The sequence below is a fragment of the Aquarana catesbeiana genome, linkage group LG04 (genome assembly GCF_042186555.1).
Source record: "Aquarana catesbeiana isolate 2022-GZ linkage group LG04, ASM4218655v1, whole genome shotgun sequence".
NCBI lineage: Eukaryota > Metazoa > Chordata > Amphibia > Anura > Ranidae > Aquarana > Aquarana catesbeiana.
In genome coordinates, this window is record NC_133327.1 from 297,056,250 (window position 1) to 297,082,255 (window position 26,006).

General features: G+C 42.5%; 1 protein-coding gene across 4 annotated transcripts in view; it reads right to left on the bottom strand.

The window, feature by feature from the left end:
• LGSN (lengsin, lens protein with glutamine synthetase domain) overlaps positions 1-26,006 on the bottom strand; it is a 128,984-nt gene that overhangs the window by 59,965 nt on the left and 43,013 nt on the right. For 2 of the 4 annotated variants that reach the window (XM_073626725.1, XM_073626722.1), the window contains one exon: positions 14,319-14,374. The exons of the other annotated variants lie outside the window; for them this stretch is intronic. In XM_073626725.1, coding sequence (XP_073482826.1) covers positions 14,319-14,345 — 27 coding nt within the window. In that variant the 5' untranslated portion in view covers positions 14,346-14,374. The remainder of the gene's footprint in view (positions 1-14,318; positions 14,375-26,006) is intronic. 4 annotated transcript variants of the gene reach the window in all.

The following is a 26,006-nucleotide window of genomic DNA, read 5'->3' on the forward strand; positions in this document are numbered from 1 at the left end:
CTGGAGGACGCTGAACGCTTGAAAGGAGATATGATTTCAATTTACAAAACCATGCTGGTGGTGACCCCACAATAGGGATAAAACTTTTTTGTGGAAGGGAGTTTAATAAGACACGTGGCCACTTATTAAAATTAGAAGAAAAGAGGTTTAACCTTAAACTGCGTAGAGGGTTCTTTACTGTTATGCCCCGTACACACGGTCGGATTTTCCGATGGAAAATGTGTGATAGGACCTTGTTGTCGGAAATTCCGACCGTGTGTAGGCTCCATCACACATTTTCCATCGGATTTTCCGACACACAAATTTTGAGAGCAGGATATAAAATTTTCCGACAACAAAATCCGTTGTCGGAAATTCTGATCGGGTGTACACAAATCCGATGCACAAAGTGCCACGCATGCTCAGAATAAATAAAGAGATGAAAGCTATTGGCCACTGCCCCGTTTATAGTCCCGACGTACGTGTTTTACGTCACCGTGGTTAGAACGATCGGATTTTCCGACAACTTTGTGTGACCGTGTGTATGCAAGACAAGTTTGAGCCAACATCCGTCGGAAAAAATCCTAGGATTTTGTTGTCGGAATGTCCGAACAAAGTCTGACCGTGTGTACGGGGCATAAGAGCGGCAAGGATGTGCCTGGTCAGTGATTTAGAAAGTATTAATTGCTCAATTTAGGATATATATTTTTTTTTTGTTAAAGTGGTTGTTAAGCCACTCTAACCTGTATACACCATTAGCACCGCCTCCTATTGTAGTTTCCCCCTCTGTGTGTGATTTATTAAAATAAATGCTGCAAATATCTAATTTCACTGCTGAGAATGTGATCACATGACTGGACAGCATTCTCCTTTTCTCCTCTGAGAGATGCAACGGTAGGGGCTGAAAATTCCTTTGCTGATGTCAGTCTGGAGGGGAGGAGGAGAGAGCTGGCTGGTCATGTGATCGCAATCTCGGCTCTTAAATGAGGTATTTATAGCATTTATATTTATGAATCATTCACAGAGAGGGACACTGCAATAGGAGGCAGTGCTGATGGTGTATACAGCTGATTAGTGTTATAAGAGCAGCAGGAGGGGCAGCTCACACACAGACACAGATGGGAGGGGGGAGGAGGACACAGGAGCAGAGAGGAGAGCAGATAGCAGGCCGCTGATGACAGAGGCACGTAAACTGACCACGGTGTTTGGTCCCAGCAGCCATGATACACCGTGGTCAGTTTACACAGGGGTGGGGAGAAACTGGCAGGATCAGCCAGGTTTTTTAGGTGTTACAGGAGGCCAAATGACACAGGACAAGAGCTGTGTCATATAACATGCTTTAAAGGAGCAGGATCCATTTTTTTTGGGTTAACAAATGCTTTAATGTAGAACTCAGCCAAACCTTAACTACTAATAAAAATGCCCCCCCTCCTAGCACCTACAGTATCATAACTAACCTGTGTAATAAAATATCTGTATACCTATTTTAAGGCTGCTCTGGTCCAGTCACGTGATCTTTTCTGTGTCAGCCAGTGTCGGCTACAGGGGAACAAAGGGAGTGACAAAGGCTCGTAATGCCTGAGTGGTGACGTTACCCATAGACTTATGATGGCCCATCAATTGTTGCCATTCCCTCCTCTCTCCTGTAGCTGCACCAGCTGATAGAGGGGAGCTGATCACTTGACCAGACTGGAGTGGCCTAAAAATATGTATACAGATCTTTTCTTACACAGCTTAGTCAGAATAGGTGTAAGGATGGGGAAGGGAGTATTTGTAAGGGTAGTTGGGGTTTGACTGGAATTCCACTTTAAAAAATAAGAGCTCCAGCAGTTTTCAAAACCAAAATGCAGCACTTGCTGCAATATCTCCTCTACAATGCTGTCCATCACAGCACATATTTTCTGCTACAAGATGTCCTTATCCAAACATCACTGAACCTGGAAGAGTGAGGACATAGTATAAGAGCAAGGCGTCATGGACCAGTTACCTGAGGGGGCCACCCACAGTGTCTGGCACTCACATAAAATGCATAGAGTGGCGCTGACATGAGGTTTCCTGCATCATTGAAGACCATCCACTGCTGGGGAAGATCTGAAGACATCTGGAACGCAAGAGTTGGGCTTTATCCTGGATTCACACATTTCATTTGCAGTAACATGCATGGTATCACAATGCTTGGTACTGCGTATATACATATTAATGCATTGCTAAACCATTAATAATGGCTCCCCAATGCACTAAGGCCACTTTCATGCAGGCAGAACAGGAGCGATGTCACTTTTTTGACAACTGTGTCCCTTCAGTGCTAAGATCTATTTAAAAACATGGTCTTTCCTGACTTACATTACATAGTTACATCAAAAGAAACAAAGATGTATGTTAAAAGGCCTACAATACACCCCTCAGCGCCAAAGAGATTAATTACTGTTCCTAAAATACCTAACTGGTAATCCAGAAACAGGGTAATAATATCCAAATCACCCATTTATTTACGCAAATTATTTACGCAATTAAATCCTAACTAAGCAGCCGTTTAAAACAATACAAAAATATAAAAATAGTATAAAAAACATATAAACAGTTAAACAAAGCAAACTGTAACAGTCAGATACTACAAACAGCGCTAATGTTGAGCAATAATAATGCGTGGCCAACTTCACAGCAAAGTCTTTAAGAACAGTGATGAATGTTACAGTGGTTCAGAAAGTGTTCATAGGTGATCCTAAAGATTGTCACAGTGTGCACCTTCCACCGTTCCTTCAAATTCCACCACGTGAAACACACTCTCCTCAGAGGGTTAAACTCACCAGAGCTATATAGAAAAAAAGCCTCTAAGGGAAATAATCCTCTGAGCCATATACTGCAGTCACCACCTTTCCAGGAGATCAGCAAATGATAAGGAATCCAATAAAAATCATAAACAAAAGAGAGCGCACCCCAAAATCCCATTTATTGATAATCCCCTTTATCGATAACAAAAAAAGAACCCCTCACACAAAATATCCCCTTATAAATATATACATACAATACATAGCAGCCAATGAAGCTTTAGAAAGTGTAATCAAGCGTGCATTTCACTGTTTAAGCCATCTGATAACTCCGTCCGTGTAACCAAGGAGTGACCAAAATCACTGCCTTGTTCCGGATCCAGCAGCGGTGGAGCGCATGCGCCACTTCTGGTGTCGTGTGGGTCACACCCGTTACATAGTTAGGTTGAACAAAGACACAAGTCCATCTGGTTCAACCAATAAAAAGGGGGGGGGGGGAATCATACATCCCATATGCACAATCCTACACCCACAGGTGATCCTGAGCAAGGCAAAAAAAAAATGGAAAGCATAATCCAATTTGCTCCAGCAAGGGAAAAAATTCCTTCCTGATCCCCCAAGAGGCAATTGGATATTCCCTGGATCAACTTTACCTATAAATGTTAACATCCATTATATTATCTATATTTAGGAAAGAAACCAGGCCTTTTATAAAGCAATCTACTCAGCCGGCCAGAACCAGCTCTTGAGGGAGTCTATTCCACATTTTCACAGCTCTTACTGTGAAGAAACATTTTCATATTTGGAGATTAAATCTCTTTTCCTCTAGATGTAAAAAGTGCTGCCTTGTCCTCTGTGATGACCTTAAAGTGAAAAACTCAACATGAAGTTTACTATATGGACCACTTACAGTATGTATTTGTACATGTTGATCACATCCCCCCTTAATCTCCTCTTCTCAAGAGAGAATAAATTCAGTTCTTCTAATCGTTCCTCATAGCTGAGCTCCTCCATGCCTCTTATCAGTTTGGTTGCCCTTCTCTGCACTTTCTCCAGTTCCCCAATATATTTTTTGAGAACTGGTGCCCAAAACTGAACTGCATATTCCAGATGAGTTCTTACTAATGATTTGTACAAGAGGAAAATTATATCTCTCTGGAGTCTATACCTCTCTTAATACAAGAAAGGACTTTGCTTGCTTTGGAAACCACAGCTTGGCATTGCATGCTATTATTACAGTGGGGACGGAAAGTTTTCAGACCCCCTTAAATTCTTCACTCTCTGTTATATTGCAGCCATTTGCTAAAATAATTTAAGTTCATTTTTTTTCCTCATTAATGTACACACAGCCCCCCATATTGACAGAAAAACACAGAATTGTTGACATTTTTGCAGATTTATTAAAAAAGAAAAATTGAAATATCACATGGTCCTAAGTATTCAGACCCTTTGCTCAGAATTTAGTAGAAGCACCCTTTTGATCTAATACAGCCATGAGTCTTTTTGGGAAAGATGCAACAAGTTTTTCACACCTGGATTTGGGGATCCTCTGCCATTCCTCCTTGCAGATCCTCTCCAGTTCTGTCAGGTTGGATGGTAAACTTTGGTGGACAGCCATTTTTAGGTCTCTCCAGAGATGCTCAATTGGGTTTAAGTCAGGGCTCTGCCTGGGCCATTCAAGAACAGTCACGGAGTTGTTGTGAAGCCACACCTTCGTTATTTTAGCTGTGTGCTTAGGGTTATTGTCTTGTTGGAAGGTAAACCTTCGGCCCAGTCTGAGGTCCTGAGCACTCTTGAGAAGGTTTTCCTCCAGGATATCCCTGTACTTGGCCGCATTCATCTTTTCCTCAAATGCAACCAATAGTCCTGTCCCTGCAGCTGAAAAACACCCTCACAGCATGATGCTGCCACCACCATGCTTCACTGCTGCGACTGTATTGGACAGGTGATGAGCAGTGCCTGATTTTCTCCACACAAAAAGAATTAGAATTAAGGCCAAAAAGTTCTATCTTGGTCTCATCAGACCAGAGAATCTTATTTCTCACCATCTTGGAGTCCTTCAGGTGTTTTTTAGCAAACTCCATGCAGGCTTTCATGTGTCTTGCACCGAGGAGAGGCTTCAGTAGGGCCACTCTGCCATAAAGCCCCGACTGGTGGAGGGCTGCAGTGATGGTTGACTTTCTACAACTTACTACCTCTCTCACCAAGGCTCTTCTCCCCCGATAGCTCAGTTTGGCCGCACGGCCAGCTCTAGGAAGGGTTCTGGTCATCCCAAACGTCTTCCATTTAAGGATTATGGAGGCCACTGTGCTCTTAGGAACCTTAAGTGCAGCAGAATTTTTTTTGTAACCTTGGCCAGATCTGTGCCTTGCCACAATTCTGCCTCTGAGCTCTTTAGGCAGTTCCTTTGACCTCATGATTCTCATTTGCTCTGACATGCACTGTGAGCTGTAAGGTCTTATATTAGACAGGTGTGTGTCTTTCCTAATCAAGTCCAATCAGTATAATCAAACACAGCTGGACTCAAATTAAGGTGTAGAACCATCTCAAGGATGATCAGAAGAAATGGACAGCACCTGAGTTAAATATAGGAGTGTCACAGCAAAGGGTCTGAATACTTAGGACCATGTGATATTTCAGTTTTTCTTTTTTAACCACTTGCCTACTGGGCACTTAAACCCTCCTCCTGCCCAGACCAATTTTCAGCTTTCAGCGCTCTCACACTTTGAATGACAAATTACTCAGTCATGTAATACTGCACCCAAATGAATTTTTTGTCCTTTTTTCATACAAATAGAGCTTTCTTTTGGTGGTATTTGATCACTTCTGGGTTTTTTATTTTTTGCGCTATAAATGAAAAAAGACCGAAAATTTTGAAAAAAAAAACGCATTTTTCTTTCTGTGATAAAATTTAGCAAATTATTAATTTTTCTTCATAAATTTTGGCCACAATTTATACTGCTACATACTGTATCTTTGGTAAAAATAACCCAAATTAGTGGATATTATTTGGTCTTTGTGAAAGTTAGAGAGTCTGCAAGCTGTGGTGCAAATCATAAAAAAATTGATCACACCTGATGTACTGACAGCCGATCTCATTTCTTGCGACCCGAACAAGTCAGGAAAGTACAAATACCCCCCAAATTACCCCTTTTTTGAAAGTAGACATTCCAAGGTATTTAGTAAGATGCATGGTGAGCTTTTTGATGTTGTCATTTTTTTCCCACAATTCTTTGCAAAATGAAGATTTTTTTTTCCCCCACAAAATTGTCATTGTAATAGGTTATTTCTCTCACATGGCATGTATATACCACAAATGACACCCCAAAATACATTCTGCTACTTCTCCTGAATATTACGATACCACATGTGTGGGACTTTTTCACAGCCTGGCCACATAGAGAGGCCCAACATGCAGGGAGCACCATCACGTGTTCTAGGAGCATAAATTACACATCTAACTTGTTGACTAACTATTACCCTTTTGAAGGCCCTGGAGCACCAGGACAATGACACTGACGTGGCACGGATGACAGATGGCACTTATACGTGGCACTGATGACAGATGGCACTAATACGTGGCACTGATGACACGTGACACTGTTGAAAGATGGCACTGATATGTGGCACTGATGACAGATGCCACTGATACATGGCACTGATGACACATGACACTGATAACAGATGGCACGTGACACTGAAAGGTGGCACTGATGACAGATGGCACTAATATGTGGCACTGATGACAGATGGCACTAATATGTGGCACTGATGGCAGATGGCACTCATATGTGGCACTGGGGACAGATGGCAGTGGGGACAGATGGCACTGACGTCACTTTTTTTCGTTTTTTTTTTTTATTACTCAACGCTGCAGCGGTTCGCTCTCCCTTCTCACACGCTGTCTCTGTGTGAGGAGGGAGAGCCGGCGATGAGAGATGATCTCATATGTTTACATATGAGATCATTTCTCATTGGCACCGCCGATCACTCTGAAAACGGCCGATATGATTAGCCGTTTTCAGCGATCTATGACTGGCTGTGTCCAAGGGACACGGCCAGCACAGAACTTCCCTGATGCGCGCCCACGGGAGTGCGCATGCAGGGACGGCCTCCCGGCAATTAGCGTCTGCGCTGCAGCCATCTTTCGGCTATAACGCGGGTGGTTAATAAATCTGCAAAAATGTCAACAATTCTGTGTTTTTCTGTCAATATGGGGTGCTGTGTGTACATTAATGAGGAAAAAAATGAACTTAAATGATTTTAGCAAATGGCTGCAATATAACTTATGCCCCGTACACACGGTCGGATTTTCCGACGGAAAATGTGTGATAGGACCTTGTTGTCGGAAATTCCGACCGTGTGTAGGCACCATCACACATTTTCCATCGGATTTTCCGACACACAAAGTTTGAGAGCAGGCTATAAAATTTTCCGACAACAAAATCCGTTGTCGGAAATTCCGATCGTGTGTACACAAATCCGACGGACAAAGTGCCAGGCATGCTCAGAATAAATAAAGAGATGAAAGCTATTGGCCACTGCCCCATTTATAGTCCCGACGTATGTGTTTTACGTCACCGCGTTCAGAATGATCGGATTTTCCGACAACTTTGTGTGACCGTGTGTATGCAAGACAAGTTTAAGCCAACATCCGTCGGAAAAAATCCTAGGATTTTGTTGTCGGAATGTCCGAACAAAGTCCGACCGTGTGTACGGGGCATAAGAGTGAAAAATTTAGGAGGGTCTGAATACTTTCCGTCCCCACTGTAAGCTTATGATCTATAAAAACATCCATATCCTTCTCCACCATTGATTTCCCCAGTTGTACTCCCCCTAGCATGTATGATGGATACATATTCTTATCCCCAAAGTGCATAACTTTACATTTATCAACATTAAACCTCATTTGCAACATAGCTGCCCAATAAAACAGTTCATTTAGGTTGGCACAAATTGGAGACATCTTGTAGGGGTGTTATTCTATATACTTCATAGCTTGGTGTCATCTACAAACATTGAAATAGTACTTTTAATCCCAGATCCCATATCATTTATACATATATTAAAAAGTATGGGTCCTAACACTGAACCTTAGGGTATACCACTGATAACCTTAGACCATTCAGAGTATGATGTATTAACCGCTACTCTCTGAATTCTGTCTTTTAGCCAGTTTTTTTTATCCATCTGTGGAGAACTATGTCAAACACTTTCGTAAAAAACAAGTGTAGCAAGGTCCCAGGTCTCCTTTGGTTTGAGAACCTCTAGGGCCATGGATAGCTGATATCCTTCTGTATGTAGTGGGTTGTGAGGCATAGTGGGTGCAGAATAGTTGCAGTTATTGGGCACCAGACACTTCTTGGATGCAAAAGAGGTTTTATTTCTCTTAACAGTCCTTTTTGTATTTTTGGGAGGAGAGAGGGTTAGGGCCAGGACACCCTTAGGTAGTTGTACGATTAATTGGAGACTTCAGTAGGAGGAAAGCCATGCAGGGAAAGGCATCCAGCAAGATGCCACATCTGCATGTGCAGGAATGCTGTCTCCTATGGCAACAGTCTATAACAGTTCCAAACACAAGACTTAACATTTCCTACACTTTCACTACAATCGCACCTTGTAGTTCTCCAATACACTGAGCACCCGGTCTCTCACTAGACCCACTGATTCACTGTTACTGAATCGCTTGAGGTCCTTTAATCTTCACAGTGGTATCTTCCTCAAGCATCACCCCCCTCTTTTCTGATGGGTCCCTAGCTTGACACTCTAGATACCTCTCAAGCTTCACCCACGCTGGCTTGCTCGGTCCCTAGCTTGACACATAAGGCTGCCCTGCAAGCGTCACCTCTGCTGGCTGGCTTGATTCCCACTGAAGTTTCCCAATTCTTCACCGTCCCCAGTTCAGAATACTGCTCCGATACTTGTTTCAGTTACTCACTGTAGTCCCTGGTAATAAGGCGGATAGTCCCTTACTAGCGACAGCTTCCCCTCTACCTCCGACCATAACAGGTTCTCCGGCCGGCAGAACTGTCACTTCTGGTTGGATTGCAAGCCACAATCCCAACCCTGCTCTGCTCTCTTGCTTCTGGATAGGCCCTCAGACAGCCTAGCAGCCAGATGTGCCCGGGATATGCCCAATCTCTGGCCTAGCAGCCCAGGTAATATGACACACGTCCACCCAGACAGCTGTCCAGGTACAGAACTTAGATCACATGACTCCACCCGAATATATAGGTTCTCCCAGCAGGCCAAGGGATTCAAGAAAACCCCTGCCCATTGGCTGAGATAACCCATATACCCATAACCTAACCTTAGGTTGCCCTTCTCATATCTAGTACCACCAAGTACCCGGCCACCTAGTGGTAGAAGAGAAAAGTGCAACAAGGCCAAACTTAGGGAGAAATCAATTAATCTCTAGCAATAAACCAGGATAATTACTCCTAGCACATAAATTTGTGAGGAGCATCCCTGCCTAAACTCCAGGGTTCTACACAAGTATGCCACGTCCACAGCCACCCCTCTGTCCAAGGTTTTACTTACCTCCTCATAAAAAGAAATCAGGTTTGTTTGACAACTTCTGTCTTTCATGAATCCATGCTATCTGTTGCTTAAAATATTTTTTTCCAGCAAGAACTCATCTATGCCTTGCCTACCAGGCCAATTCTGACATTTCTCTCCTACATGTAAAAATCATAATTTTTTTGCTAGAAAATTACATAGAAGCCCCAAACATTATATATGTTTTTTAGAAAAACCTAGAGAATACAATGGCGGTCATTGCAACTTTTTATCTCGCACGGTATTTGCGCAGCAATTTTTCAAATGCGTTTTTTTTAAAACAGTTTTGTGCTTTAAAAAAAACAAAACAGTAAAATTAGCCCAATGTTTTTGCATAATGTGAAAGATGAAGATAGTAAATAGATATCTAACATGTCATGCTTTAAAATTGTGCGCACTCATGGAAACTTCGGTACTTAAAAATCTCCATAGGCGACGCTTTGAAATTTTTACAGGTTACCGGTTTAGAGTTACAGAGGAGGTCTAGGGCTAGAATTATTGCTCTCACTCTAACACACGCGGCAATATCTCACATGTGTGGTTTGAACAGCGTTTACATATGTGGGTGGGGCTTACGTGTGTGTTCGCTTCTGAGCGCGAGCTACCGGGGACAGGTGCATTTAAAAAAAAAAAAATGTTTATTTATTTTTTTATTTTACTTTATTTTTTATTTTTACACTTTTTTTACGTTAATTTTTTTTTTATCACTAAACATCCCTTGTAATAGGAATCTATTGTGACAGGTCCTCTTTATGGAGAGATGCGGGGTCAATAAGACCCCACATCTCTCCTCCAGGCTGTAAAGAATAAGATCGGAAAAAAAAAATTCTCCGATCTCATGCTGACAGCCGCAATTGCGGCTTTGTTTACAATGCGGAGTCCGGGCGTGACGTCATAACGTTACGCCCGGGCCTCCGACGGTCATAGAGATGACTGGTGACCATCTGGTCACCGGATATCTCTATTCTCGTCATCCGGCAGCGGGCGATTCTTTCTCCGGGCCCCCGATGGCACGGGAGAGCCCGGAGAAGCACCGAATGGCGGCGGGAGGGGGCGTCCCCTCTCGTCGCCTATAAATACGATCAAGCAGTGGAAGTGCCGCTATGATCATTCTTATCATGCACAGAATCACTGGCTGGAAAGAATTATATCTGAATGATGCCTGTAGCTACAGGCATCATTCAGATATCTCCCCAAAGTGAGGACATCATTTTACTATGGCCCGGTAGCCAAGTGGTTAAACTCTCCAGTATCTTCCTGGCTATAGAAGTTAAACTAACAGGTCTATAGTTACTTGGTAAAGACTTTGATGCCTTTTTAACCACCTCCCGTCCATGCTATAGCCGAAAAATGGCTACAGCACGGGCCTTAAATGGCAGGAATAAAAAAACATTGTGTAGCGCTCAAAAAAAAAAAATCAGTAAATGTATACTTATACAAACAGTAAAACCTTGGGTGAAAGTGAATAAATCAGATGTATCATATTAGTCCATCATAAACAGTGTGAATAATGTGAAAAGACGTCCATAATTTGTGGATCAGATAGATACAGTGATGAATCTTGAGTGATACTTTATCATGAAGTGCAGACATCAAAAAATAGTAAGGTTGGCACGCTTATCGGACATGGTGGACACACGTCTTGTGGGACGAATTACGTTGGATGCCGTTCGTGGCAATCGCTCTATACATTTTGGGAGGCAAGCTTGTTTTATCTGTTTTCTTGTAAGTGTAAACCCCTCTTTTTTGAATAAAAAGACCATAGAGTTACACTATGTGGATTCATTTATCTTATCTTGTCCAGTGCCATGGGATAACCTCATATATGAGATAAACTCTGAGATGAACATCAAGTATATCTTTTGATGTGGGATCACCTGTTTCATATTGAAGTCCATCTTCCCGTCATCGCCTTCGTATGGTTGATCGAGGTAATTTCCTCAACGATGCCTGTTTGACCCACGTGCTGTACAGTACGTATGTGTCCACCTTGTCCGGTTAGCGCGCCAACTTTATATTTTTTTTGGCGTCTGCATTTCATGATCAAGTATCACTCAAGATTCATCACTGTATCTGATCCACAAATTATGGACTTCTTTTCACAATATTCACACTGCCTGTTTATGATGGACTAATATGATACATTTGATTTATTCACTTTCACTCAAGGTTTTACTGTTTGTATAAGTATACATTCACTCATTTTTTGAGCACTACACTATTTGTTTTTATTTGTTTTGCACTTTGTGTCCAGTGGAGTGTTGGCCGCTCACCTAGTTTTCTCTTTGCACAATTTTTTCTCTATATACTTAATTGTGGGAGGCCGTCTAGCATGCGTTGTCAGCGGGTCCCTGCGGGGTGCACACGGTGCGCTCTGTGATCACCAAGTCTATGAGACTTGGATGATCACAGATCGGAGTAAGGGGCCGATCCCAGCCCCTTACGACGTGATCAGCTGTCAGCCAATGACAGCTGATCACAAGATGTAAACAGAAGATCGGTAATCAAGGTTTTTTCCCTCACGCTGACAGCGTAAGGGAAGAAAAAAGCCGATCACTGGCTTCTGTCAGAGGGACATCGGTCCCCCACTGTAGTGCCACCTGCCAGTGTCCACCAGTGCCCACCTATCAATGCCCACCAGAGCTGCCAATCAATGCCCATCAGTGCCTCATCATCAATGTCACTTACCAGTGCCGCCTATCAGTGCCCATCAATGCCACCTCATCAGTGCTCACCAGTGTCCATCAGTGCTGCTTTATCAGTGCCTATAAGTGCAGTCGCATCAGTGCAGATCAATGAAGGAGAAAAATTACCAGTTTTCAAAATTTTATAACTATGAAAATGTTTTTTTTTAATTTTCGGTCTTTTTTTTTTAGCAAAAAAATAAAAACCCAGCAGTGATTAAATACCACCAAAAGAAAGCTCTATTTGTGTGAAATTATAGTGTTGTATGACCGCGCAATTGTCATTCAAAGTGTGACAGCGCTGAAAACTGAAAATTGGCCTGGGCAGGAAGGGGGTTTAAGTGCTGATTAGGCAAGTGGTTAAATATGGGCACCATATTGGCCTTATGCCAATCCAGTGGTACTATGCCAGTTATTAAAGAGTCCCTAAAAATTAGAAACAATGGCTTTGAAATGACAGAGCTCAATTCTTTTAGGATCTGTAGGTGTATGCCATCTAGTCCAGGTGCTTCATCCACCATTATTCTGTCTAAATATTTCTGGACCATATTAATTTTGAGCCATTGTGGATCATTTGGGGCTGTGTCAATACCATACGCAAAATGGACTTGAGCTCTACCTTTGTATACACAGGGCTGAAGAAAGTATTTATTAAATTTGCCTTTTCTTTGTCCCTTGTCACCCACACTAGATTATTTTGTAAAGGGCCTGCATGCTCAGACCTGACCTTTTTACTAATAATATATATAAATAATTTTGGGGGGTTTGTCCTACTATCTTTTGCAATCTGTCATTTGTTTTGAATTTTTGCATCCTTGATTTCCTTTTTACATATTCTGTTACATTCTTTGTAACAAATATACGATGATAGTGTTCCTTCATTTTTATATTTTTTAAAAACTCTTTTCTTATTATTTATAGTTCTTTTAACTTTGGCCATGAGCCACATAGGTTTTATTTTTAGCCTTTTAAATGTCTTGCCCATGGGAATATACTTTGCAGTGAGTTCACACACAGTCTTTTTGAAGAAGAATTCCCATTTCTGTTCTGTGTTCATCTACGTGAATATTCCCTCCCAGTCTAAGTCTTGGAGTGCAGCCCTCATGTTTGGAAAATTTGTTCTCTAAGGCCCCTTTCACACATGCAGACCGTTTGTCCGTTATTCATCCATCCGTTGATTAATGAAAAATGTACATCGATGCATCTCTATGTTAAAACGGATGTGAATGGATGATCATCCATTCACATCCGCATCCATCAACATCTGTTTTTTGAAACGGATCAAAGCTCTATTTTGCTTCCAGTAAAAAAAAAAAAAAAAAAATAGATGTAAACTGACAAACGTTTTATACCAATTTTTGCATCGGTAGTGGATGTAAAAAAAACTGATGAGAAACGGATGTGCAGCTGATGAAAAACTGATGAATATTTGTTTTGATGTGACAGAACTGATGAAATGAACGGTCCACATGTTAAGTGTTTTATATTTCCAGTATGAGCTTTTTGCTTACAACTACCATTAAATGAAATCATGTTAAAGTCAAATTCCGATCGTGTGTACACAAATCCGACGCACAAAGTGCCACGCATGCTCAGAATAAATTAAGAAACAAAAGCTATTGGCTACTGCCCCATTTATAGTCCTGATGTACGTGTTTTACGTCACCGCATTTAGAACGATCGGATTTTCCGACAACTTTGTGTGACCGTGTGTATGCAAGACAAGTTTGAGCTAACATCCGTCGGAAAAAATCCATGGATTTTGTTGTCTGAATGTCTGATCAATGTCCGACCATGTGTACAGGGCATTAGTCAGGCCTCTATGAACTGGACATAAAATTGTCTAGTAGTAGGTTTATAAATACTTGCCCTTTAACTGTTCCTGCAGTGCCATTACTCCAGTCAATTTACAGGTAGTTAAAGTCCCCCATTATTATCACTGTCCCAGCCCTTGCAGCCCTTAGGACATTAGTTCTAGGGGCAGCTGGATGCAAAAGGACTTGTTTGTTTGCATCTGACTACCTATAATTTGTCACATTTGGGTCCAGAAAAATTTAAAATTGCGCAGACCTTTTCATTTTTTTTTTTCAGACCTGAACGGATTTAAAGGTAAGCTACTTGTAGGCTTACATGAAGCATCCAATTAGAATTGCCTGAAAAACTTAGAGGCGAACCTGATCGGGAAGCCCACATGAAAGGGGCCTAAGGCAATGGACATCTGCACAACACAATGCATGGTAATGCACTTATATAATAACTTTTTAGGCATTTGAATATATTTTGTATAAAATACATAAATTAGTGTTTTAAAATGTGAACTGTGACTTACCTTTGCAGCGTTAGTGTCATTGTCCATTCCACTCTTATAACAGTTCAGGTCACCATCTGGAACAGGATTCATAAGCCCCAAAAAGAAAAATACAATCTAAACTATATTTATAGCTAAATCTACAATACTGTCCATCTAGAAAGAGTAAACATAGCTTTGCTTTTTCTAGTGTGGTGACTGTTAAAAAAAAACAACAAAAAAAAACAGATCATGATTGAGTACAGTGTACTAGAATGATGTTGAATTGGTCAGATGACATGTACTATGTTTACAGCCACTATCTAGCAAAGAGAACAAAAGGCAGCAAAGAGCTTACTTGCTAAATAACATTTACAATAGACTTTGTAACGTTACTAAACTCTGGAACCTGTAATTGTTGATTGCTAAATGTTACTTGAACTCAGATGTACATTCAAAGGCAAATATTTACAGACAATAAGGTAGACTTAAATAGAATTAGGAAATCTGTATCTCTGTATACTTAGCAGAAAAAAATGAATGTGTACAGCCTACAGCCTAGTACACACTACTACCCAGCGGGTTGAAAAAAAGAAAACTGACAGCTCAGGAGGAGTCGCTGTACTAACAATACAATGTTAGTACAGCAATCTCCCCTGCTGTGCTATTGTGTTCTGACTTGCCTTCCCCCCCTAGCATTGGCTGAGAGCGCTGATAGGGAGCCAGGCAGCAGACTTTTTTTGGTCATGCCCCTCCACCAGCAGCAGTACACATGGGCTGCCCGACATTCTGCCCGTGTATATTAGTCTTTACTTTAAAGTAGAACTATAGGCAAAACTTTTTTTCACTTTGGATAGAGCAAGGGAGGGTTATAACCCATGTCAGATTTTTTTTCGCCATCTGTGTCACATTGTAGAGATCTCCCTTCACTTCCTGTCCCATAGCCAAACAGGAAGTGAGAGGCAATTCCTGCAAACTAAGGGATTCCCCCCCCCCCCCAGGTCACTAGAACTAGTGTCCCCATTGGAAGATTTACCCCTATTTCTTTTCTGGGGAAAACCCAAAAAATTTGATTTTTTTTTACTTTCAGTTTCAATGTAAATGGTAAACAGGACAAATACAGAGAAATAGAGAGGGTGAATCTCCCTAAAGCCTCATTCACACGAGGCGGACTCCGTTTCCACGGAGCCTGCCTCAGTCCGCCGGCTCAGCGGGAGATCTCTCCGTTGATCTCCGCTGAGCCGGCAGATGACAGGTCCCTCTCTGCTCACTGAGCGGGGAGGGGCTTGTCAGGCGCCGCTGCTGCCTATGGAGGGATCGGATGAAAACGGACAGCATGTCCATTTTCGTCAGATCTCACCCGATCCGCCAGTGACGGATCTGGACGTAGGGCCATCCGTCTACTTTTAGCATATCGGACGGGGTCGGATGTCAGTGGACATGTCTCCGCTGACATCTGTCGCTCCATAGGCTAACATGGAGCGCCCATTCAGGTCCGCCGTCAAAACTGACAGGCGGACCTGAACGATCCGATCGTGTGAAAGGGGCCTAACGGGGGCACAGACAGCAATAAAAATTGACAAGTGTTCTAATCCCTCTCCCCCACTCTATCCAAAACAAAAAAAAAGTTTTGTCTTTAGTTATATTTTAAAGTGTAAGTTCACCTTTACAGAAAAATCTATAAGGTGAACTTACACAGAAGCCCCTCCTCATCCCCCTAGTTCGGCTGACCTGGAGCGGGCGATCTCCCGTTCTGAGCCCTGCTATAGCCACCTCACGGCTCCGGGGCTTAGAAATCCCCGGAGCATTCTAATTCTATACTGGGGCTCAGAACAGGAGATTGCCGCTGTAGGTCAGCGGGACTGCAGGGGATGAGGAGGAGGTCCTGATTTTTCTGTAAAGCTGAACTTACACTTTAAGGTCTCATGCACACTGGATGTTTTGCTAACTCTCCTTGACTCTTTTCCGCCTGACAGTATTGTTTTGGCAGAAAAAATGCTTAAAGCTTGTAAACCCATGTAATGCGTTCAGGTGTGTTAGGCGCTTGGAAGTTAAAGGGGCTATAAAGCTTCGTGTTTTTTCACCTTAATGCATCCTATGCATTAAGTTGAAAAAACACCTTGCACTCTCCGGCCCCCTGAGCCCCGTTTTACTTACCTGAGCCCCGAATCTTTGTAGGCATGATCCCACGTTGCTTTCCCCCAGCTCCTGTGGGCTCTTTATTGGATGATTGATAGCGGCGCAACCATCGGCTCCGCTGTTGTCAATCAAATCAACGACGCGGCGTGCCGAGGCCAAGTGATACAGTCGGCGGCTATGGCCACCGACTGTATCACACCGGAGCGCGCCCGCAAGCTAACCCCCTTGGGAGAGCGCTTCCCAGTGGGGGGTTACCTCTTGCGGGGAGGAGCCAAGATAGCCGCCGAGGGACCCCAGAAGACAAGGATTGGGGCCACTCTGTGCAAAACGAACTGCACAGTGGAGGTAAGGATGACATGTTTGTTATTTTAAAAAAAAAAAAACGCACCTATACAACCCCTTTAAAGCTTTTCACTGGCCTGAATAATAATTTATTAGCACTTGGGGCATTTAGGCTCATTTTGATGAGTTTTCACACGTTTAGGTACGTCAAGCATTTTTTTCTGCCAAAACTCCGCTCCTCCTGCACGCACTGGCTGTGGGTTTTTCTGCCTCTAAACGCTTATGTGTGCATGGACACATAGGCTAACATGCAGGGGGGGAAAAAAACGCCAGGAGTGTGTAGACCAATATCTAAGGCGATTACAGCTATTGTCATACACTCAAAAAATCACAGCCTGCCTATACAGGCTTCTTATCTGTGGTGCAAATATCTAACCTTTTTATAGACACTATTTTTTTATTTCCAAAAGCAATATGCCTGCTAAATCCCTCTCAAATTGTAGTCTGTCTAAAAAGGATTATTAGCTGTGGTTTAAAACTGTAATCTTTTTTTCTAGTCAGTATCTGAATCAAGACACTATTTTTTTATTTTTAGATGCAATGTGCCCTCTGAGAAAATGCAGCCTGCCTATAGCCACCTCAATACTGGGCACTTTCACCCCCTTCCTTCCCAGACCAATTTTCAGCTTTCAGTGCTCTCACATTTTCAATGACAATTACTCAGTCATGCTACACTGTACCCAAATGAATTTTTTTAGCATTTTGTTCAAACAAATAAAGCTTTCCTTTGGGGGTATTTATTCACCACTGGGTTTTTTTTTTTCAATATAAGCAAAAAAAGAGCAACAATTTTGAAAAATAACTATATTTTCTACTTTCTGTTTTAAAAGAAATCCAATAAAATCAAATTTCCTCATAAATTTGGGCAAGAATGTATTCTGCTACATGTCTTTGGTAAAAAAAAATCAAGATAAAAGTGTACGATAATAGGTTTCTGTGAAAGTTATCGAATCTACAAGCCATGCTACGTATCACTGAAAATGAATTAATCCTGATGTACTGACGGCCTATCTCATTTCTTGAAGCCCTAAAATGTCAGGACAGTACAGATACACCCCCCCCCCCCCCCAAATTACCCCTTTTTGTAAAGATGACAGTCAAAGGTATTTAGTAAGGGGCATAGTGAGTTTTTTGAAGTTACAATTTTTTACCCAACAATAGTTTGGAAAATAAAGAATTATTTTTTTTTCCACATAATTGTCATATTAACAAGATATTTCTCACGCATGGCATAGATAAACTTGCAATTATACCCCAAAATACATTCTGCTACTCCTCCTGAGTATGACATAACCACATGTGTGAGACTTTTTCACAGTCTGTCCACATACAGAGGCCCAACATGCAGGGAGCACCGTCTGGTGTTCTAAGAGCATAAATTACACAAATAATTTCGTGACAACCTATCACATTTTTGAAGGCTCTGGAGCACCAGGACAATAGAAATGCACACAAAATGAACCCATTTTGGAAATCAAACACCCCAATGTATATTCTAGGAGGCATAATGAGTCTTTTAAACACGTCATTTTTTTCCACCCTTTTTTGAAAATGTAAAAAGAAAATTAATTTTTTTTTTTTTTTTTTTTTTACACAAAGTTGTCAATTTATAAGATATTATCTAACACATAGCATGTAAAAATCACGCCCCAAAATATATGGCAATACCACATGTGTGAGACTTTTACACTTTTTTAGCCTGGCCACATACAGAGGCACAACGTGCAGGGAGAGCACCTTCAGGCTTTCTAGAGGCATAAATTACTTATTTCATTTCCTGAGTACCTATTACATTTTTGAAGGCCAATGGAATTAGATGTGGCACATGATCCCGGACAGATGTGTGCAGATGATCATGGACAGATGTGCGCCAGATGATCATGGACAGATGTGCACCAGATGAAAACGGGCAGATGTGCACAGATGATCACGGACAGATGTTCAGTGGGACAGATGTGCGACGGGTGTTGGTGTTTTTCACTGTTTGGGGACACTAGCTGGGTGATCAGTGTGTAAAAAGCTGTAAAAAAGAAAAACTCATACACACTTATCCCCAGGTTGCAAATCCTCTCTCCTTCTCCTTACTGACTCTGTGTGAGGAGAAGCAGAGCCAATGGCCTGGCAGCAGCTCTTTGTTTACATTACATGATGGCTGTGATTGGACACAGCTGTCATGTGATCAGGAGGGCCTATCACAGAGCCCTCCTGCCGGGCCACATTGCCCTGTCTCTGGGGAACACGGGCACACATTGGGATCACCCCGCTGCACGAGCACGCGCCAGCGCGATCCCAATTCTTGTGACACCCCCCCAGGCTGTTTACATCACATGATAGCTGTGATTAGACACAGCCATCATGTGATCAGGAGGGCAAATCACAGAGCCCTCCTGCCGATCCAAGATAAGGCATGTCCGGGTGACACGTGCGTATCGGGATCGCGTGGCTGCACGGCACGCAATCCCACTTCTTCTGAAGGACGTTCAGGAAACTCCACTCATTTTCATTTTGGGTGGAGCAAGGAATTGTTATAACCCCTGTCACTTTTTTTCGCCATCTGTGTTCCAGTTTGGAGATTTCTCTTCACATGCTGTCCCATAGCCAAACAGGAAGTAAGAGGGAATCCCTGCAAGTTAAGGGAACCTTGGGGACCCCCAGGTCACCAGTACTAGTGTCCCTATTGGAAGATTAGTTTTCTCAGGACAACTCACAATTTAGGATTTTCTTTTACTTTCACTTTCAATGATAATGGTAAACAGCACAAATAGAGAGTGGCTCTTCTTAACAGGGGCACAGACAGCAATAAAAACTGATAAGCATTCTAATCCCTCTCTATTCTATCCAAAACTAAAACAGTTTGTCTTTAGTTATACTTTAATATCTATGGTACAAATCTGTAGTATTTTGCAGTCTTCAGTCTCCTAAAAAAATTCATTATTTTTATTTATTTTCAGATGCAAAGCGCTTGCTCTCTCTCTCTTAGAAATTGAGGGCTATCCAAGAAAAAGCTTAAAGTGATTGTAAAGTCTATTTTTTTTCTTGCTCTGTTGAGGTGGATTTGCACAGAGAAGCCCAGATCCTCCTCTTGTAAGGTCCCTCTTTGGTGCTCCTGGCCCCTCCCTCCTGTTGAGTGCCCCCACAAGCAAGCAGCTTGCTATGGTGGCACTCTAGCCAAGTCACAGCTCTCTGTGTCCATTCAGACATTGGGCCCCGACCCCACGCCCTCTCTCCAACGACTGGCTGGCTGACTTTGACAGCAGCAGCAGGTAATGGTGCCACTGCTGTGTCTCAGCCATTCAGGAGGGAGAATCTCGGATGGCCAAGACAATTGTGGACAGCGCTGGACAGAGAGGGGCCTCAGGTAAGTGTTAAGGGGGGGTGCTGCACACAGGCTTTTTATCTTAATGCATAAAATGCATCAAGAAAAAAAAAACTTCTGCCTTTACAACCACTTTAAACATTTGGCTGCAAATGCATGTTTTTTCTTTTAAATATTAAACAAGTAGGCAAGACTTGTTTATTTCCAGATGATATACAGTGGGGGTTATTTACGAAAGGCAAATCCACTTTGCACTGAAAGTGCACTTGGTAGTGCAGTCGCTCTAAATCTAAAGGGGTAGATCTGAAATGAGTGGAAGCTCCGCTGATTTTATCATCCAATCATGTGCAAGCTAAAATGCTGTTTACTTTCCTTGCATGCCCCCCTCGGATCTACAGTGACTTTACTTCCAAGTGCACTTTCAAGTGCACTTGCAGTGCAAAGTGGATTATCCTTTAGTAAATAACCCCTCGTATCTCAAAAAAGTGAGTACACCCCTCACATTTTTGTAAATATTTTATTATAACTTTTCATGTGACAACACTGAAGAATTTACACTTTGCTACAATGTGAAGTAGTGAGTGTACAGCTTGTATAACAGTGTAAATTTGCTGTCCCTCAAAATAACTCAACACACAGCCATTCATTTCTAAACCGTTGGCAACAAAAGTGAATACTCCCCTAAGTGAAAATGTCAAAATTGGGCCCAAAGTGCGGGACGCTTGGGTCTCCCGCAGCAGCCTGCAACATGGCAACGTTGGGCGGCTTGGGATGACATCAGCGAGAGCCTCCGGCTCCTTTTTCAAAGCGCTCCTCTTACTGTAAGGAGAGGCAGGGCGCAGCGCACCGGATTATGTCATCTGCCGATCGATTTAGCCAGTCGTAGCATCGATGCAGAATCATGGATGGCTGAATCACGATGCATGGATGCTACGATTATTTTCAGCACCCCTATTGCTCTGGAAAAAAAAGGGTATAAGTACCACAGTGCGGAGAGCCTGAATAAATAAAGTGCAACTGTAGTGCATACAAAGGTATAGGGGGGAGGTGCTGCGCTAACCAGAAGAAAGCTGTAAATCTCTGTCTGTGGTCAATTAATAAAATGACATAAAATCGCATAATAATCGCATAAATAGGTGTTGACACTAAAAACATTCAAGTCTTAATAATCAGCATCATGTGTATGTGAAAAAAAGTGCATAAAAAATCCTTTTCAGTTGGTATATACTAAATGACAAAAAAAAAAAAATCGCATGTAAAATCGCATAAATAAGTGTTGACACTAAAAACATATAAATCTAGATAATCATGTGTAGGTGCACAAAGGGACATAAACACTACTTCATGTGAATAATTCTAAATAAAAATACATAGAATAAATCAGAAATAACCATCAAAAACATATCCTTATAAATGGTGCACAACGTACAAAGTGCCAGTGCTTAAAGGTGATCTAGATATCGCAAATAAAACACATCAATCCAATCTTGACCCCGCCCCCCTCTGACGCACGGAGACTTGACGGGGACTTCCATGTGGCATTCCCTGTGACGTCAGAAGGGGGCGGGGTTATGTAACTGGTGACCCCGCCCCCTTCTGACGTCACGGGGCATGCTACGCGGAAGTCCCGGTCAAGTCCTCATGCGTCAGAGGGGGGGCGGGGTCACCGGGTGGCCCCGCCCCCCATTATTTAAGAACGGTCAGAAGAGGAGAAGCGTCACACAGCGGGAGCCTCCCTCCATGCCATCATGGATGCGGAGCGGCCCGAGGAGAAGATAAGAAGACGCCGCGGAGGAAGATGCCAGGTGAGAACACCGGAGGAAGAACCAGAAGAAGAAGATGGAGGAAGAAACCGAAGGAAGATAGAAGAAAGAAGAAGCATTTAAATAAAGGAATTGTCAAAAACTGTCTCTTGTCATTTGTAACATTTTTGACAGTTTTTTTGTGAAATGGTAGGTGTACTTTTGTACCCTCTTACTATTTCACACAGGGGGGGAGGGCCGGGATCTGGGGGTCCCCTTGTTAAATGGGGCTTCCAGATTCCGATAAGCCCCCCGCCCGCAGACCCCACAACCACCGGGCAAGGATAGTGGGGATGAGGCCCTTGTCCCCATCAACATGGGGACAAGGTGTTTTGGGGGGCTACCCCAAAGCACCCTCCCAATGTTGAGGGCATGTGGCCTGGTACGGTTCAGGAGGGGGGACGCTCTCTCGTCCCCCCTCTTTTCCTGCGGCCTGCCAGGTTGCATGCTCGGATAAGGGTCTGGTATGGACTTTTGGGGGACCCCACACCATTTTTAAATTTTGGCGCGGGGTTCCCCTTAAAATCCATACCAGACCTGAAGGGTCTGGTATAGATTTTGAGGGGGACCCCACGCCATTTGTTTTTTTATTTTGGCCGGGGTTCCTCTTAATATCCATACCAGACCTGAAGCGCCTGGTATGGAATTTAGGGGGACCCCCACGTAATTTTTTTTTTAAATTTTGGTTTGGGGTTCCCCTGTGGGGAATTCCCATGCCGTTTTTATCAATGAACTTTTATGTGTATTGTCGGACCGGCAATTCATTAATAGCTGCGAGTAGTTTTAAATGACTTTTTTTCCTTTGAAATGTCATTTTGCTGTCAGACTGTTCTAAACACGGGAAACATGCGCCCTTTTACAGGCATACTATAGACACCCCCAGGTACGAAATTTAAAGGAATATTACACTTTTATTGTTTCACTTTAAGCATTATTAAAATCACTGCTCCCGAAAAAACGTCCGTTTTTAAAACTTTTTTTTGCATTGATCCTTGTCCCCTGGGGCAGGACCCAGGTCCCCAAACACTTTTTATGACAATACCATGCATATAAGCCTTTAAAATTAGCACGTTTGATTTCTCCCATAGACTTTTAAAGGGTGTTCCGCGGCTTTCGAATTTTCCGCGAACACCCCAAATTGTTCGCTGTTCGGCGAACTGGCGAACAGCCGATGTTCGAGTCGAACATGAGTTCGACTCAAACTCGAAGCTCATCCCTAGTCAGGTTACAGATGAGCATAGCATCTGGCCACAAGCAGAAGGAGCTGATGACCACTCAGCAATGAACCTGAGTCCTGTAAGATTTTAAATAAGACCATCAAACAAACATGCTCACGCACATGAGCATGATGTTAATGCTCACACGCACATACCCGTAGAGATGCGTGCAGGGTCCTAATGCGGTGTACAATTCTATGGACTGTGGGTGCATGCACATTCATTTAAGTACAGGCATTCCTTTGAGCATGACTTCCCTGACTGTCTCTAAATAAAAAGACACAAATTTTTAATTTCCAAAGATTCAGTCACTCAGAAATTAGTCTGTCCATGATGGCTTAGAATCTGTGGTGCAAAAGTGTCAAATGTTTTTCTTGTCAGTCTCTGAATACTAATAAAGAGTCAATATTTTTAGTACTGCTGCTCAGTCACTCAAAAAGTGCAGCCTCTACTTACAAGCTTAATATCTAAGTTGCAAATATTTAACCTTTTTTATAGATATATTTTTCTATTTCCAGATGCAACATACCTGGTGCCCGAAGCTTAGAGGAAGGACTCTCTTACAGCTCTGGCTCAGGAGCCCTGACAGAGTAACAGGGAATGCCAGAGCAGAGTGGCAGGAGTGCGTGGTAAGACTTCTGCTGGAGAATGCTAATGTGCATCGGGATTTGCAAGAGCAACTGGCTGGTGGCACGCTGGCAAAAGAACAGGAACTGATGTCAGGCACAGCTACGGCTGCTTCAGGTGTAGTAAGAGAGCCAGGCAAGGTCAGACAGTCCAGGTCAGCAACTAGCAGGCAGATCAGACACAGGTGCCAGACAGAAGAGTAGTCGGGAGTAACGCCGGAGTCAGTAACAGCAAGGCAGATGAACAGAAGGGTAAGACTGAAGCGTAGTCGAGAGGTAAGCCGGGGTCATTACAGGCAGAGTTCAGGCAAAGTCAGGAGCAGATTGGGTCAGCAACGGAAGAGCATATCAGAAACAGATACACAGATGCTTCAGGAACATAACAGACCAAATGGAACTGACACAAAGAACTAGCGCAATTTTAATAGCCCACCTGGCGCCAATGCATACACACACCTGCTAAATGGTTTCAAACAGAGCTTCCGGCAACCATGCGCCTGTGCACATGTATGCGTCTTTCCTGACACCTGCTCAATCCCTGTGGTTCAAAACTGTAAAAAAAATGCATCATCAATCTCTGAATCAAGAATTTATTTTTCCAGATGCAAGATGCCCACTCAGTCACTTAGAAATTCCAGCCTGTCCACACAGTCTTAATATCTGCGTGCAAATCTGTAACACTTTTTCTCAAGCTGTAATGCTCTTGCTCTTTCACTTTGTGAAATTGTGCCCTATCAAAGAAAGGATAACTTTTTTATTTCCAGGTGCAATATATCCACTGAATTCTTATGAAATTGCAACCTGTCCATAAAGCCTTAACAGCTGTGTCATTCTTTCCTTTAGAACTCATTTACACTTGCTTCGACTTTGTAGGGGAAACCCCAAAACTTATAGATTTCAGTAACATTTTGACTGCTGAAGCCAGAATGAAAAGTAGATGTATTTATTATACAAGCAATTAGCTGTACCTGCTACACGCAGGGGGAGCAGCATAATACATAGGGGTTGATTTACTAAAGGCAAATCCACTTTGCACTACAAGTGCACTGAAAGTGTACTTGTAAGTGCAGTCGCTGTAGATCTGAGGGGAAGCTATGAAATGAGGTGATGCTCTGCTGATTTTATCATCCAATCATGTGCAAGCTAAAATGCTTTTTTTTATTTCCCTTGCATGGCCCCCTCAGATCTACAGCGACTTTACTTCCAAGTGCACTTATAGTGCAAAGTGGATTTGCCTTTAGTAAATAACCCCATAGTGTTGTTTTCAAAAAGTATTGCTCTAACTGGTTGGGAGATCTAATACAATTTATATTGCCTAAGATAGGTGGGACCTAGCTATCTGACTCTGTTTCAAGTTCTATATGTGTCTTTGGTGGAACTTATTGCCACTTCCTGTGGCTGTTTGGGGGGAAAGGTCTTCAAAGACCAAGATAGCGATCTTCACAGCTGGCGATGTAAATTAGCATTTTAACACAAGCAATACAGCTCTTACGCAATACGACTTCTGACAAAATATATATCCAATATATCTGCTTAATCATAAATAAATGTTTGATAAATAAAATGGCTATTTCATTTACCCTATCAACTACAACACACATTAAAGTGTCTACCACATCAACATGCTTTTTTTATGTGTTTTTGATGCTTCGGTTGTGCTTCGATGATGCTTCAGTGGTGCAGTTTTGATGCCTTCATAAAGCTTGCCAGATTCCCTGAATGTGTGTTGATATCTTATACCTGCAATGCCTCCAAAACAAAGCAAAGCTAAAGCTGAATAAAGCCTCTCAAAAGCTGCAGGTGCTTCAAGGGAGCTGTCAAAGACTTATATGGAGGCTTTGAAGACACTTTAAAGCACCACTAAAGTGACATGGGGTAAAATTTTTGAAGCGCAGCAAAGCAAACGCAAGGTGTAAACAGGACTGTAAACTAACCAAATTATTTAGTGACGGGAGCTTTGATTGGCATTCAAAGAGCTTTAAAAAAGCGTGTCTGAAGCCATGTTTTGAAGCAAGTGTAAAAGACCCCCTAGTCAATCACTGAATCAAGAAACACATTTTTTTTTATCTACAAATGCAATATGCCTGCTGAATTGCTCAGAAATCGCAGCCTGACATTACAGGCTTAATATCTGTGGCGCAACACTCAAAATGTTTTCCCTTGTCAGTCTCTAAATCAAGACACTATTTTTTTTTATGTCTACATGCAATCTATTTGCTCCCTCTAAACTGAAGGTCTATCCAATATAGGCTTCAAAAGTTATTTGGCGAATCTGTAAATATTTTTTC